The sequence below is a fragment of the Phocoena sinus genome, chromosome 16, assembly GCF_008692025.1.
Source record: "Phocoena sinus isolate mPhoSin1 chromosome 16, mPhoSin1.pri, whole genome shotgun sequence".
NCBI lineage: Eukaryota > Metazoa > Chordata > Mammalia > Artiodactyla > Phocoenidae > Phocoena > Phocoena sinus.
Genome location: NC_045778.1, coordinates 3,610,171 through 3,625,585, shown reverse-complemented (window position 1 = coordinate 3,625,585; position 15,415 = coordinate 3,610,171). Strand labels below are relative to the sequence as shown.

Below are 15,415 nucleotides of genomic sequence, written 5' to 3'. Positions count from 1 at the left end.
ACCTCAGGTCACACAGCAAGGAAAGGAAAACGCAGGGCTACCACCCAGGCAGTCCCACCAGGCTGCCAGGAGTGCAAGCCCACGAGTGACCCAGCAGTAACCAAGACCCCACAAAATAACTCTGCAGTGGGTTATGACCAATTATTCATTTTGAAAAGCTGCATGTGGGCAATCAAGGAGAAAAGAAGAGCTAGAGCTAGGGTGGGTTTTATTTCTTTTTAAAACTAAAAATCATGAAATCCAAAAGGTGAGTCAAGGTGGTTCTCCCCAGCCACAGACCCTGGAATTCCAGCTCCCGGGCCCCCCAGCGTCTCGGTAGTGCAGAGACTGGCATGGTGAACCCGTGCCCAGAGAGCACATCTACTCAGGGTTTCACAGACTCCAATTTACCAAAACTCCTAGGTTCACAGGAGGACACGATCTACATCTGGGTAAGAAGAGTTAAAAGGAAGGGAAAAACTATTGGTGCCACCAAAACCCAGGGGGCCAGATCTTGTGACCTGACTGCAGCAGACCCACTGCCAAGCAAGTTTCTGTTTGTTTAGTTATTTGGGAGGTAGGGAAGCTAGTCTTTATAACCACATTCTACTTTTGCTTGACTTCGGTCAAAACTTGGATTTTTGAAACAGAGAAATGCAGATATGTTGCCGAGATTTTTTTTTTAAAGCTCACAGAACTAAAGTGTTGGAAATTGGCATTTAGAGTCTGAAAAGCACAATGGTGCAAACCTCCACTGAGTGTCTGGATACTTGTATGTGCGGCTCTCAGCATCTCTCCTTATGCCTCTGACAGTCAATCCAAGAAATCTATCAATTAGATACCTGTGTCCCATCTTAGCAAGATAAATTATTTCACTAAAAGTTAATCAAGCGCCAGGCAGTATGCGAGGCATCAGGCATCTCAGCAAAGTGACCTGTAGCTAAGGAGCTCATGACCAAGTGAGGAACTTGGACCCCAAACAAAGGATTATTGACGTGACGAGTGCTGTAACGGGGCACGTGCAAAAGGCTGTGGGAACGGAAGAGAATGGAGGGAATCGTTTGGTCTCGGGCGGTAAGAGAGGTCTCACATGGAAGTGGCTTTGAAGTCACACCAGAAGGGAAAAGGAGAGCTGGGCAGGTGGCACAGTGCAGGAAGGTCATTCCGGGCAGAGGCCAGAGGCATGGGAACAGGAAGCAGCCCCCCGTGGCTGAGCCGGCAGCAGTAAGGCATCTGGATAGCCAGGCAGCTGGAGCAGGTCGGGAAAGGTTTCAATTGTGAGGATGAGGGATTTGGAGACCGTCCGAGAGAAGGAACAAACCACCCAAGGCTTTAAGCCAAGGAATGACGCCATCCCAGCAGTGTTCCCGAAGATAACGCTGCTGGCCACGCGGAGGATGAACTGGGGAAGAGAGACACTGGAGGAAGGTAACTACATCAGGAACCTGTTGCAGGACCCAAGTGCAAGATAAGGCTTTGAACCAGGCAGGGGCCGTGGCCGTGACCGCGAGAGCGGGTTAGCTGCGGGACTGACGGAGCTTGGAGACGGAGCAGAGGTGGGCAGCAAGGTGGAGGAAGGTGTCGAAGAGGCTGCAGCTCCTCTCAGGAGCTGGATGGATTGTATTAACTCAAATCGACAATTACAGATCGACAGCGAGGCCCGTTAGAGCGGGTTTGGTGGGGAAGACAGTGGCATCAGTTCGGAACCCATCTGGCTCAAAGATTCCACGCATCACCTGGGAACAGAGACCCCCACGCTGGCCCAGCTGCACTATCTCCCTGGGTGACAAATCGACGGCTGGACTGGGACAGGACGAACAGGGACGGGGCCAGGAGCATCAGGCCACAGGTAAGGGATCGAGGGTAAATGAGATCGGCTGCTGGGAATGAACCTGAGCCTCACATTTTCGGGTACTCCTTCCAAATCCTGATGAGATGGGCTCTACTTCCCTGCTTCCGTGTACATATGCCACACACACGCGCGCGCATACGTACACGTGCCCACACATACGCACACACATACTCATGCACACACCCCAGAAGGGAAACAGTCTTTCAACAGGACGAGCCAATGGGTCACCACAAAGCATCTCCGCCCGGGTTTCTCTGGGAACTCTTCGGCGTAGAACACCCCTGCCTACTCCCAGGTGTACCCACCCCTCAGGTAACTGGGTGGACAGCTACTAGGACTGACATCTATACGTCCTGTCCCAATTTCCAAAGCACTTACATTCCCACTTGAACCACAGAACGATCCCATGTGGTGTTATCGGCTCTAAATAAGGAAACTGAGGGGCTGAGAGGTTTAGCGACCAGAAACAAAGTGTTCCGGCTCTACGTCAGGAGCTCCCACGGCTACAGCACAACATGAGTGCTGTAAACGCAGAAGCAGCTCTGGATCGCCGCCAGTTCAGAGCAACACTGTGTTTATATCCCTCAACCCTGTCCACACACCAGCCAGCTGCATCTCCCCTGTTCCCTGGCCCCAACCCCCTGTTTCAAAGCAAAGCTCAGCTGAGCTAACCCTGCATCGCTCAGGCTAGATACTGCAGAGGACCTGCAGCCCAACAGGCAACGAACCTAAGCATCTAAGTAAGGGACAGAGAAAATGAGAACAGATTCGAGTTCAAGCTGAAAGAGAAGAGACAGCAGTGAGGCAACATCTTTTTGCAGCCAGCCACCAGAGGAGCTGCCAGCAGGGAGCTGGGCAAGCCCAGAAGTGCTGTTTCCTGCCCTCTGTACAGATCTAATCTGAGCCGTGACCACCACCAGCCCACAGGCTGGGGAGACACCCACCTCCAGCCGCCTCTGCTGGCCCTGCAGGCAGTGCCACAGTGCCAGCTTGCATTTGCTAAGCAGAGGGTCCCAACGGAGAGCATCCTCCGAGCTGCCGCCCTCAAACCACGAGGGGTCCGGGGCGCGGGAGGAGGTGGCATCCGTGTCCAACAAGGGAAGCGTCTCACACTCCAGCCTGGGGCCGCCCCCCGAGGTCTGCGCAGCGTCTGCCAGGCCCTGAGGGGCCTTGAGAGCGAAGGGGGAGGAGAGGACCCGAGGGTGCTCGCGGGCTCCGTCCAAGCTGGCAGCCTTGGCCTCCGTCTCCTCGGGGCTCCGACGCGGGGCCTCGGCCTCTCTGGATGGCGGGCAGCCTTCCGCTTCTCCCCGTTCCCCAGCGGAACCCAGGGAGAGGCGAATGAAACTAAAGCTGGAGGTGAAGACATCCTGAGAGCCGGCAGCGGGGGAGGGGGCCTTGGGGCCACTTCCGAGGCCGCAGCTGGTGCCCCTCACCTCCTCCGGGGACAGACAGCCTTTGGTCCAGACTGCTTCCTGGTGAGGGCTTGGGGCCTCGTGACTGTCCATGGATGGCAGCTCCCCCGGACACCCGGCGTCCCCGGGGCCACACGGCCTGGGGAGCCTCTTGGGCAGGGTGGTGCCAGCCCTGGGCTGAGTCCCACGGAGCCCTGGGCTTCCTCTCACGGCCACCAGAGCCAGGCCTCGGTGGCCCACGGAGGTCAGAGCTAAGGCTGCTGTGCTCCTGGGAACGGGGCTCCCAACCGAGGGACCTCGCCACTGGCCTCCACACGGCTCGGCCCTGGACTCAGCGTGGTGGGACTCCTCACCGCGCGCCCCTCCCTGGGCCCGGAACAGGGCGCCCACTGGCGGGGAGAGGAACCCGATCCGGGGCCCAGCTGCGCTTCTCATGTAGCCCGGCCTCCGTGCCAGCCGCCTCCTCCGAAAAGACGCTGCCGGTGGTAAGCGATCCTCGCTGCCTGGGAAGAAAGAGAAAACAGCACCGTAAACACGCACACCTCCCTGGTTCGGCTGGAACTGCATCTGGAGAACATGCCCGGGTTCAGAGGTCATCCCTCGGGGCATCCGTCAGAGACGCTGGCTCAGTGGTCCCCGGGCCAACCTGGTATGAAAACTCTGATTATCCTTGGGAAGCATCCGCCTAGGATGTGCAGACACAGCACAGCATCCCAGCTCCCCTGCTGAGCCGAACGGCTGGCACTGCTGTGAGCTGTGCCGACACGTCAGCGGGCACATTGCAGGCACAACGTCGGCAGCTCCTCTGCGCCTCCAGCATTCCTGCCCGGTGGTCTTTCAGGAGTATCAGCACTTTCACCCTGGAGCGGTCTGGAAGGCAAAGGATCTGCAGCTGAATGCCAGCGCGCTCCCCCAAATGCGATCCAGTCACCTAATATGGCTCCTCTCAACACGTACGTGTGGTTTCATCATCCGAGTTACCCGCGTCCCTGCGCACCTGCGGACCGTGGAAAGCTGGCAGGGACACGATCTATGCCCATCTATTCATCTCAGAGGGAATTACAGGAGGCCCTGCTCGCTGTGCTCCCCAGACCAGGGGCTGTGTTCCCTTCCCAGCTATGCGAGAGGGACAGAAACAATGAAAGTCGCTGACACCTCTCAGAGGCATGATGCTACAGCAGTTGGAGGGCGCAGGCTCTGGCACCTCATTGCCCGGTTCAAACCTGGTTGTGCCATTGCTGGCTGTGTGACCTTCCACAAGTTACTTAGCCTCTCTGTGCCTCAGTTTGCTTATCAGTAAAGTGGAAATATCCACAGTACCTCTCTCCTAGGGCGGTTGTGAGCATTAAACTAAATGAGTTACTAGAGGCAGGAAGCTCAGAACGGTGCCTGGCACTCATAAGTGCGATGAAAGTGTCAGTTACTATTTCAACATTTTAAAACACCCCGTTACTCATGATGTGTCTTCATCCACATTACTTTCCTTTGCTCCCTACCAAAGTCATGTGAATCAAGCAGACCGGGAATTATAACCTTCCTTTTATCATTAAGGAAACTGAGGCTCAGAGACATTAAAGCTGCAAGTGGCCGAGTGACCAGGGCCAAAGCCTCCTGACTCAGCCCACGCAGTGCTCTCACTTTGGGGCCCTGCCGCACCTCAAATGAGACTGGATGGGGAGGGTAAAAGCGGGAGCAGACAGCACGAAGCACAGCCGTACATACACACGGCCTGTGGCAAGAAGCTCCCCGGCAGGTCCACGCATCTCTCCCCACCTCCCAGAACACAGATGCTCCCAGCATCCTCGTCATGGTAAACAGACAGCACTGGGCATCTAGGGTACCACTGTGTTATGATCGTGCCCTGCATTTAAGTTGCTCGATAAATGATGAATGAATGGATGGATGCATGGATAGATGGAGGGAAGGTAGAATAGATGGATGGATGGATGGATAGATGGATGCATGGACGGATGGACAGACTGGGGCCCATCTGAGCCCCAAACACACGCTCTTTCTGTACCCTTTGCCTCAAAGTATATCACTTAGGATGACAACTTGAAATGACAAAAAGTCAGAAGAAAGAATTTTCTTTTTTCTTCATTTATTTTTCTTTTCTTCCATGCAAAGCTGGAATCAGAAAAGGACATATGGAAAATGTACAGAAAATGTACAGAGGGATCATTAATAGGCCAAATTGGACCACTCACTAGGATGGCTACTAGCTACTACTAAACACACACACACACACACACACACACACACACACACACACACGGAGAAAATAACAAGTGTTGATAAGGATGTGGAAAAATTGAAACCAGCGCGCACTATAGGTGGGAATATAAAATGGTATAGCTGAAAAGAGTATGAAAATTCCTCAAAAAATTAAAAATAGAATTACCACACGGCCCGACAATTCCACTTCTTGGTATATACCCAAAAGAATTGAAATCATGGGCTTCCCTGGTGGCGCAGTGGTTGGGAGTCCGCCTGCTGATGCAGGGGACACGGGTTCGTGCCCCGGTCCGGGAGGATCCCACATGCCGCGGAGCGGCTGGTCCCGTGAGCCATGGCCACTGAGCCTGCGCGTCCGGAGCCTGTGCTCCGCAACGGGAGAGGCCTGCGTACAGCAAAAAAAAAAAAAAAAGACTTGAAATCACGTCTCAAAGAGATATTTGTACACCCGTCTTCATTAGTGGCATTATTCACCATAGACAAATATGGAAGCAACCCAAGTATCCCTCAATGAATGGATGGAGAAAGCATGGTCTATCCATAGTAGGAAATTACTCAGCCTTACAAAGGAAGGAAATTCTGACACCGGCTACAACATGGGTGAACCTCAATCCTGAAGACAAGATGCTAAGTGAAATAAGCCTGTCACAAAACAACAAATATAGCTTGATTCCGCTTATCTGAGGTCCCTAGAGGAGTCAAATTCATAGACAGAAAGTAGAAGGACGGTTGCCAGGGGCCAGAGGCAGGCAGTGGGCTGGGGGGGGGGCAGGGGGAGTTAGTGTCCAGTGGGGACAGAGCTTCAGTTCGGGGACATGAGAAGGTTCTGTGCGTGGCTGGTGGTGACAGCTGCACAACGGCGGGAATGTGCTGAATGCCACTGAACGGCACACTTACAAGTGGTTAAGAGGGTAATTCTATGTTATATGTATTTTACCACAATAAAAAAAAAAATTAAATAGACCAAATGGCGTCACCATACTCTCCGGGCCCAAGGAGACCCGTCCTTTCCCTCAGGGCTCTCGCGCCTGCACCAATGGGGCAGTCAGCACAGAGCTGCAGGGGCTCGGGACAGGGCGAAGGGACGCCTAGAAGGACGAACTCTCCTCTGACCCGAGAACCGGCAAAACAGTTTTTCAAGAACAAGGAATCCAGAAGGAAGTAGAGAGCACTGGATCCTGGCTTCAGTTACCAAAGGAAAACGATCCAGCAATTTCATATCTTGAGAACGAAGTCCTGTGACATCCATATTGTCTTTTGGCTTAAAGAGACTTCTAACTAATTTTTGTATACAAGTCCAATCACCCAAATAACCCTTCTGAAGTTAAAAAGCAATGCTAAGTGGAAAATAATTTGCTCGAAATTTCATTTCTTTTCAAATGCCTCTGGGCCCTTGGGCCTGAGTAGCCCTTCGTAAAGCCACTCAACTAAGGGTCCGAAGTCCCCCCCAGGCCAGGTCCAGCTGCCGTGCCAAGCAGTTCCCCGAGGGGAGCCCGTGTTCCTGGGGGTGGGAGGAGTCTCTGGTAAGATGCTGTCAGGCCACAGTGAGAGGCAGCGGTCGGGAATGGGGGTGGCCCAGCCTCTGAACCCACCCGTGCTCCAGACATGCCCCACTCCGGGTGTGAGCCTTCCAGAAGGTGGCCTCAGAAACAAAGACTGTCACGCACTATCAATCCTCACCCTCCAGAGAGGGCGGAGGAGCTGACAGAGTCGGATCCGGAGGGCACCTCTGGAATGAGCTAGAAGGATCAGAAGAAACCCAGACGGGGCACACGGCTGCTCTGAAATCTCTAGGGAAAACCCCAGTTCCCCATAACCAAAGTTCCCCTTTCCACTTTTTTTTTAACTTTTATTTTTTGAGGAAGTTTATGATGTCCCTCTGGCCAGAAACCAATTATTACTTATATATCCTGCCTGCAATCTGACCTGAAATCCAAGCCCTGTCTACACACCCGGCATTTGAGAAAGGGTTATGACGCATTCAGAGCTTGAGAGGAAGATTCCTTCCTGACACCCTGCTGCAGTCAGCTCTGGGAACAGAGATTCGAGGGTACAGGAAGTCAATCATGGCAAGACGAGGGAAGGCCCAGAAACCAGCCGTGCCCTTTGTTCTTTGTAAAACCCAGAGATGGCTCCATTCTGCCCATCTGGCCCCAGAAAGGCTGGGGTGGAGACAAAGCTTCAGGCAACCTTCTCCATCCCGTGCAGCCCACGCTCCATAACAGGTTCTAGGGAGGGGAGCGCAGGTGTCTTACTTCCTTCCCATGGCGCAGACCTGCAGGTCCCTGTTTATGTGGGATCCCCACTCCACCTCCATCCAGCCCAGAGAGCTCTGAGACTGAAGGGAAGTGAAAGACAGGGGCTTCGACGAAACCCAGATGTCAAAGGGCTTCCATATACAGTCTGGATAAGGTACCCAGGAGCGCCTACTTACATAACGTATGGGAAAAATTGGAGAAAGCCGATGTTACCAGCCAGGTCAGCAAGAATCCTGTCTGCCCTGCCTCTAATGCTCTCCCTCCATCCCTCCAAATCCCCCCCATCCTCCAGCCCCTTCCCCATCAACTACTTCGTCCAGATCACCCAGCTCCCAGGCCTTCACCACGAGGCCACACCACTCCTCTCCCCAATTTATTAAAACCCAGCACTGTCAGTTATCTTCTTTGCTGTATATAAATTGTCCCCAACTTACGCTACTTACAAGCTTCCTGAAGTCCTTACAATTCCCCCCGAAAAGCCTAGTATACAGAGAAGGCATCAATATAAGTCAGATCATACTCATTTTTGAATAGGAAATCTCAAATATGCAATTTAAAAAAAATGATACTCCTGAATTTACTCAGAAGATCTTAAAAACCAAGCCCCAAAGTTAAAATCTACACAAAATGCTCACGTGGGCTTGGGCAAGTTCCTCGGTGACTCTAAGGCCCCGCGGGGAAAGCACGTCTGCCTTGGGAAGTATAAACACAGGGGCGCGGAGGCCGCTGCTGAGGACGCAAAAAATAGTTAAGAGAAAAGCAAACACACAGACACTTTACGAAATGTGACCTGGGTATAAATGCACAGTGGAAACAGGAATGAATCTATTGTTTGCATGGAAGGAATTTTAATCCCGTTTGTCATGGTCGGGGCACACACTTTTATAAAACGTTCAGATGAACCAAAGGTTCTGAGTCATAAAGAAACCACACATCCCTGTGGATTAACTTGTTTTCCAAGAACCAGAACCCAATCGGGTACACTAAGCACAAACACCTGCCGGAGCGACAACTGAGCACAAGTTCATCTTTCCCGGATAGTTCAGAGAGCACCTGGGGATTCGGAAGTGCCTTCAGGTCACCGTAACAAGCACCTCGTGAGCAGGACAAGTGCAGGTGCGAAATAAATCAAGCTTCACCACGTTTCCCTTTTAACTGTGCGATCCACGTCAACAAAACCGGTCCTGGTTGAACATGGGATGCTGGCTGGGGGTGCAGACAAGGGCAGGACACCGCCCCCGCCCCCAGATTTCTTGTGATCCAGCAGGGGATGTAAGTCATGCACAAAACGTCGCAGATGGAATGGCTACTCAACCACAGAGGAAGGAGAATTCCATTTGAAGGTAAACGAGTGGCTCCCCTAGTTGGCTCAGTCGATTAACCTGACGCTTCTCTGACCTTCAGCAAAGCAGAGGACTCCCTGAGCCCCAGAGCGTTCCCCAATGTATGTGCCACCCCAAAACTCACCTCCTGGGGTGGAAGGGAAGGATGGGGTGAACGCGGACCAGGCCCGGGGGGTTCAGGATGACTCTGACAACCAACTTGGGCCCGAGAGATCCCCATGAGCCGGACAGGAACTTTCTGGCTTGTGAGACCTCCTCCCTTCCATCCCGGGGTCCTCGGCAGGCTCTCCTGCCCCCTCCCTTATCCTTCAGTGGCATCTCCCTCAACCTCTCCCAGGTCTCTGGGACTTCACTGGCGGTCCAGTGGTTGAGACTCTGCATTTTCACTGCAGTGGGCACGGGTTCGATCCCAGGTCAGGGAACTAAGATCCCACATGGCGCGGGGAAGCACGGCCAAAAACAATTAATTAATTAATTAGTTAATTAGATAAAAACAAAAAAGCTCTCCCATGTCTCGCCCCCTCTCGGCATCTGCCTCTCGGAGGACCCAAACCCTGTCCTAGAGGAAGCAGGGTGAGTGATCACAGAGGTCCCGCCCTCCTGGGGTTGGTCATCCTGGGGGCGGGGCAGGGGGCAGGTGGCAACCACATGGATGAACACGGATGGGGAGAATGACGGGCAGATCGGTGGTGGCCAGCCACAGGGGACAGGGCCCCTGGCTTTGTCAAGCGGGGTCTTGGAGTGGCATTTGGCTGCGACCTGACAGGAGAGCGGGAGGTATAGGGAGGTCCCAGGGGAGGCTGCTGGGAACAGTCTGAGAGGCGAAGGAACGGGGCTGGAGGGGCAGGTGGGCGACACTGGTGACGGGCAGGGGACAGGATGGAGCCAGACACGGCAGTGCCTGTGGGCTGCATCGGGACTGGGTTTTTGCCCCAAGAGCTATGGGAGGCCTTTGGAGAGAGACAGGATCCCATGTGCATATTTTAAGAGATCCTCTGTGGCGAACAGACCAGACGGGAGCAAGAAAGGACACAAGGAGAGCAGTCAGGAGGCACCAAACCGAGGGCAGAAACAAGCCTGCAGCACACAGAGGAGAGGGGCCCTCTGCTTCACACACCACGTCCATTCCAGGTCTCTTACCTGACAACAAGCAAGGAGCCCACTGTCCTCTGAGCGTTATAGGCACACTGCCTACCCTCCAGCACCCTCCCCCGACAAACATTTAGACACAGAAATACTTCAGGGCCAAACGAGCGATAATATCAATCTTTCTACAAAGAACCCCTTCCAGAAGCATCCTAACTAGTTACCCCGATGCCTACATTTTTGAAAACATCCCTTAGGTCTGCAATGTCTTTCTTTTTCCTTGTCATCTTCCACTATTACGCTCATATCCATATAAAACATCCCCATACCCAACACAAGCCAGCCCCATCCTCAAGAACCTAAGCCTCAGTCGGGGCTAAAACTAGAAGTCCAACAGGAAGTATGTTTTCAACAGCACCGTCTATGGGCAGGTAGGACCAGGGTGTGTGTGTGCGTGTGTGTGTGCGTGTGTGTGTGTGTGTCTAATAAAAAGACACATGCAAGCGTGTGCATACATACACAAATATTTATAGGAACATAGATATATAGACAGAGACAGGGAATGTCACACAAGGGAAGAGTCCTCCCTGGCCCCTCCCTTCCAAATCTGCCCCCCAAACCAGCTGGTAACCGCCACAGAATTGTGCATCGGGCTTGCCGACATCTCGAATTCACAAGCTGACACTCTCCATCCCCTTGAAAGGCAGGCTGTTCCCCAGACATGATTACTCGTCAGCTGCCCTGGGCGAGCAGAGCCCCTTTACCCTGATCTAGCATCACCGTCATCTTCCAAGCCGCGTGCGCTACAGGTACACACGCCAACAGGTGTGCAGGCTCGGGACCCCTGTAAGAGCAAAGCTCTGTCTGTTCTCCCATCAGCCTCCTGGTCACCCAAGGACCAGGGACTTTGACTCCGGGGCTGCTGACATCACTTATAACAGTCTTGTCGTTGGAAGGGCTGAATTGGGATTTAATTGGCTACAGCGTCAGCCCTGAGTCAATGAAACTGAACAGACTCTTCTGCTCGGAACACAGGACACAATGATGTGCTAAAAGTATGAAGAAAAGCAAAAGTATGATAAACAACAGCATAAACTGGTCGGGGGAGGGGGACAGGATGCAGGAGGGATTTCAAGGGTAATATTCCACTTCTCAAGCTGGGTGGTGGTTACATGGGTGCTGACTGTGTCACCATTCTCCAACGGTATATGCAATTATACATATGTAATGTATAATTATACAGCAGACACATATATATTAAGTTTTATAACTGTGAGATATTCTATGCCAGTTTTTCAAAGCTGCGGTCCCTGCACGAAGGCAGAAATACCCAGACACAGACACAGACCAGGCTGTGAGCAACCCCACACGGGAGGCGGGGGAAGGCTCAGGGAGGAGGTGCCCCTGGAGGTGAACCGAAAGGATGAGGCTCCAGAAGCCAAAAAGGAGGGTGAGGCCATGGCGGGTGGAACGAACAGCAAGTACTCGGGAACGGAGGTATGACAGCATGAAGAAGGGAGTCACGACGGCTGGGAGCAGGCAGGGCGAGGCCACTGGGGAAGAGGGACCAGAAGGTTGTGTGCAGGCCCGGAACGCTTCCAGGTGGAGGCGGGGCGAGGCAGGGCCCTGCGCTGGAGAGAAGAGGGTTGGAAGCTCACCCTGTGCAAGCAGAATAGGCAGGAGAGTGGACAATGCCATCTAGGGAGGAATTCTAGAAGAAGAGGAGGGCTCGGGAAAGAAAGAACCAGAAGGGACCCAAGGAAGCCACCGGTGATTCCAGGAGGTGCTGGGTGAGGGACATGCAGCCCCTGTGTCCAGCCCCGCTCACGGTCACCACCATCCTCGTCTCTGGCTCTGCAGCTGAAACGCTGAAACTTTGGATCCGTGGTTCCCAAACAAGGCTGCACATCAGAGTCACTTTGAAATGTCATCTTTTAAACGTTCCACAGTCCAGGCCACACCCCAGGCGGATGACGTCACACAGGTGGGGAGGGAGACTCAGACCCGGGTCCTGGGGACGCTCGCCTGATGAATCCACGGGCAGCAGGGCTGGGAGCCTCTGCTTGAGGGGGAGTCCTGTGTAACCTCCCAGCACACTTGGAGTTCAAGCCCTTCACAAACTTAAACATTCACAGCACTGCAGACCGTGTCTCTCTGCAGAATCTTCCTCTCTTGTTTCTTGAAATGCTACGCGTGGACAAAGTCGGCTTTGTATGTAAAACTTGTCCCCATACGTCTGTTCTAAATCTTCTCCCCACACAGGGTTTCCGCTTTCGATCAGACCATGGGAGCCCTGGGTCCCACGACGTGACCGCCCATGCCAAAGAGGCGCGAGGCCGGCGGCTGCCGGGCAATGTCTCACTTCCCCAGCCTGCAGTCTCCTGACTCAGGGCCCAAACGTGGCTCAACGTTCAGCCCACTTTGGTGTTTAAGGGTCACAACCCACACATGCAACATGCAGTGTGGGATCCTGGATTGGATACAGGAACAACAAAAGGAGATTGGTGGGTGAAACTCGAATAAAATCTGTAGTTTAGTTCATTGTACCAATGTTAAGTTTTTAGTTTGAATGACCCTACCATGATTTTATATATATATAAAATCATATATATAAAGCTTTTAGCATGGGGAAGCTGGATGAAGGGAACTCTGTATTATCTTTACAACTTTTCTATAAATCTATAAGTATTCCAAAACAAAAAGTTTATTTAAAAAGCACACACACACACACACACACACATGATTCATGGACCTGTATTTTGCAGTAGGAAACGGTATGGGCTCTGGAGACAGATTACCTGAGTGTAAAATTTAGCTCTGCCACTTCTGAGTGAGTGTTGTTGGGTTACTTGCCTCTCTGCTGCTTGCATTGTCTGGTCTGTCACCTGGGACTCCACCTCATGGCATTGCTGGGAGGGTAGAGCAGGTTATGAATTTGTCTACTGTGCCTGGCACAGAGCAACCATTCAAAAACTATCTTTATTTGCAATTCAGCCATAGAGCAAAGACAAGAATATCACCCTAAAACCAAGGCACCTGGACATGGCCACCTATAGGCGGAATTTAAGGCAAAGCCAAACCCGAGCGGCCTCAGCTCTGACTGTAAGCTGTTTTCTGTACTGAGGAGGCTGCTGGGGGCCAACATGCCCACACACACACACACACACACAGGGCATACACACACACACAGCATACACACACACGGCATACACACACACGGCATACACACACACAGCATACACACACACGACATAAACACGACACACACACATAGGCACACAGACAGGGCATACACACACACACACGAAATACATACACACGGCACACACACACAGCATACACACACACACGGCATACACACACACACACGGCATATACACGGCATACACACACACGGCACACACATACACACAGGGCATACACACACACAGCATACACACACACGACACACACACAGCATACACACACACACGGCATACACACACACACACGGCACACAAACGGCATACACACACACGACATAAACACGACACACACACACAGCATACACACACATAGGGCATAACACACATGGCACACACACAGTGCATACACACACACACGAAATACACACACACGGCACACACACACAGCACACACACACACGAAATACACACACACGGCACACACACAGCATACACACACACACAGCATACACACACATAGGGCATACACACACACACGGCACACACACAGTGCATACACACACACACACGGCATACACACACGGCACACACACAGCATACACACACACACAGCATACACACACATAGGGCATACACACACATAGGGCATACACACAGGGCATACACACACACACACAAAATACACACACACGGCACACACACACACAGCATACACACACACACATAGGGCATACACACACACACACGGCATACACACACACGGCACACACACACAGGGCGTACACACACACAAAATACACACACGGCACACACACACAGCATACACACACGGCATACACACACACACGGCATACACACACACGGCATACACACACACGGCATACACACACACACGGCATCCAGTGTGGTGTCTCTGGACACTCAACCCATGCTCTGTTGCTGGCCAATACCTGTCCAACTCTCTGATCCAATGTCCTGAGCTGTTTTCTCTCCTGTTTACCCCTGCATCGCCTTCCTCCACTTGAAACAGGTAGTTGAGGAATTTAGCAGTTAGAGACTCATAAACCCCGTGAAAGGGCTCGCTCTGAAATCACTGAGCAGCCTCTCTCCACGGTGCTATTAATTCTCATAAACGATCGTCTTTTTCTTTCCATGTAAAGTGCTACTCAAAATCTGATCAGCAGCTGAACTCCCTCAAGAGCGCTGTTGACTACAGATGGGTATCTCTAATGAATTTTTTAACTGCTGCCCTAATAAAATATGGATGAACCAGAAGGAGCCCTCTCTGTAGCTGTTATTTCAAAACAACTTAAGTTTCTGCTCTTATTTTTGCAGCGAAGAGCTGCAAGCTCTCACATCCACCCTAACGAAAGAGAGCCTTGCTCAGGCTAGTCATCTCTAAAGTTCACAGTTACCTTTTTAATGCCGTATATTTTATGCATGGGCTTATTTTCAAAGCCTTCTAAATGCCCCGCTTTGCATGCCAAATTTGAGATGTGTTTATTAAAAAATGATCTTAAGTTGTCAGTACTTCACACATAAGTAGTACCCGAGGGACTAGACTGTCTTTCAAGGAAGTCCCTGCTTGGCACTAAATTTTTATAATACTCAGAATTTAAGCCCACATCAAAGGTTTGTGCCACTTTAATTGCCTGACCTTAAAAATGATACAATTATCGCATTGCAAATGTCTGCTCTATGATCCTACTAGAAAACAAGAGGAAATTTGGGGGTTTTTTTTCTACATTCCAATATCGGACCTTGGTGCACTGGTGTGAAGAAATAAGACAGAAACTGGCATTAAATAATTCCTAGGTTATAAAGGTGCTCTAAGCAGCTATGAGCACGGGGGTGGGTACTGAGGGTGACCTGTCACTTAACTGGTCTCAGATGTAAGGAAACATTTTATAACAGAATATGATTGTCTTTTGTCTACACTTGAGGATTCTTCATAAAACTTTTCCAGTCTCTCACTTCAGATTGAGATACTATATATAGCTTCCAAGTTTTAAGAGGTCATCTCTCCATCCAGAAAGCTCAAATCTTTCCGATTGACTCAAACACC

General features: G+C 51.8%; 1 protein-coding gene across 4 annotated transcripts in view; it reads right to left on the bottom strand.

The window, feature by feature from the left end:
• The window catches only part of DISC1 (DISC1 scaffold protein), a 347,039-nt gene that overhangs the window by 287,339 nt on the left and 44,285 nt on the right, over nt 1–15,415 (bottom strand). For all 4 annotated transcript variants that reach the window (XM_032609168.1, XM_032609170.1, XM_032609169.1 and 1 more), the window contains exon 2: nt 2,776–3,746. In XM_032609168.1, coding sequence (XP_032465059.1) covers nt 2,776–3,746 — 971 coding nt within the window. The remainder of the gene's footprint in view (nt 1–2,775; nt 3,747–15,415) is intronic.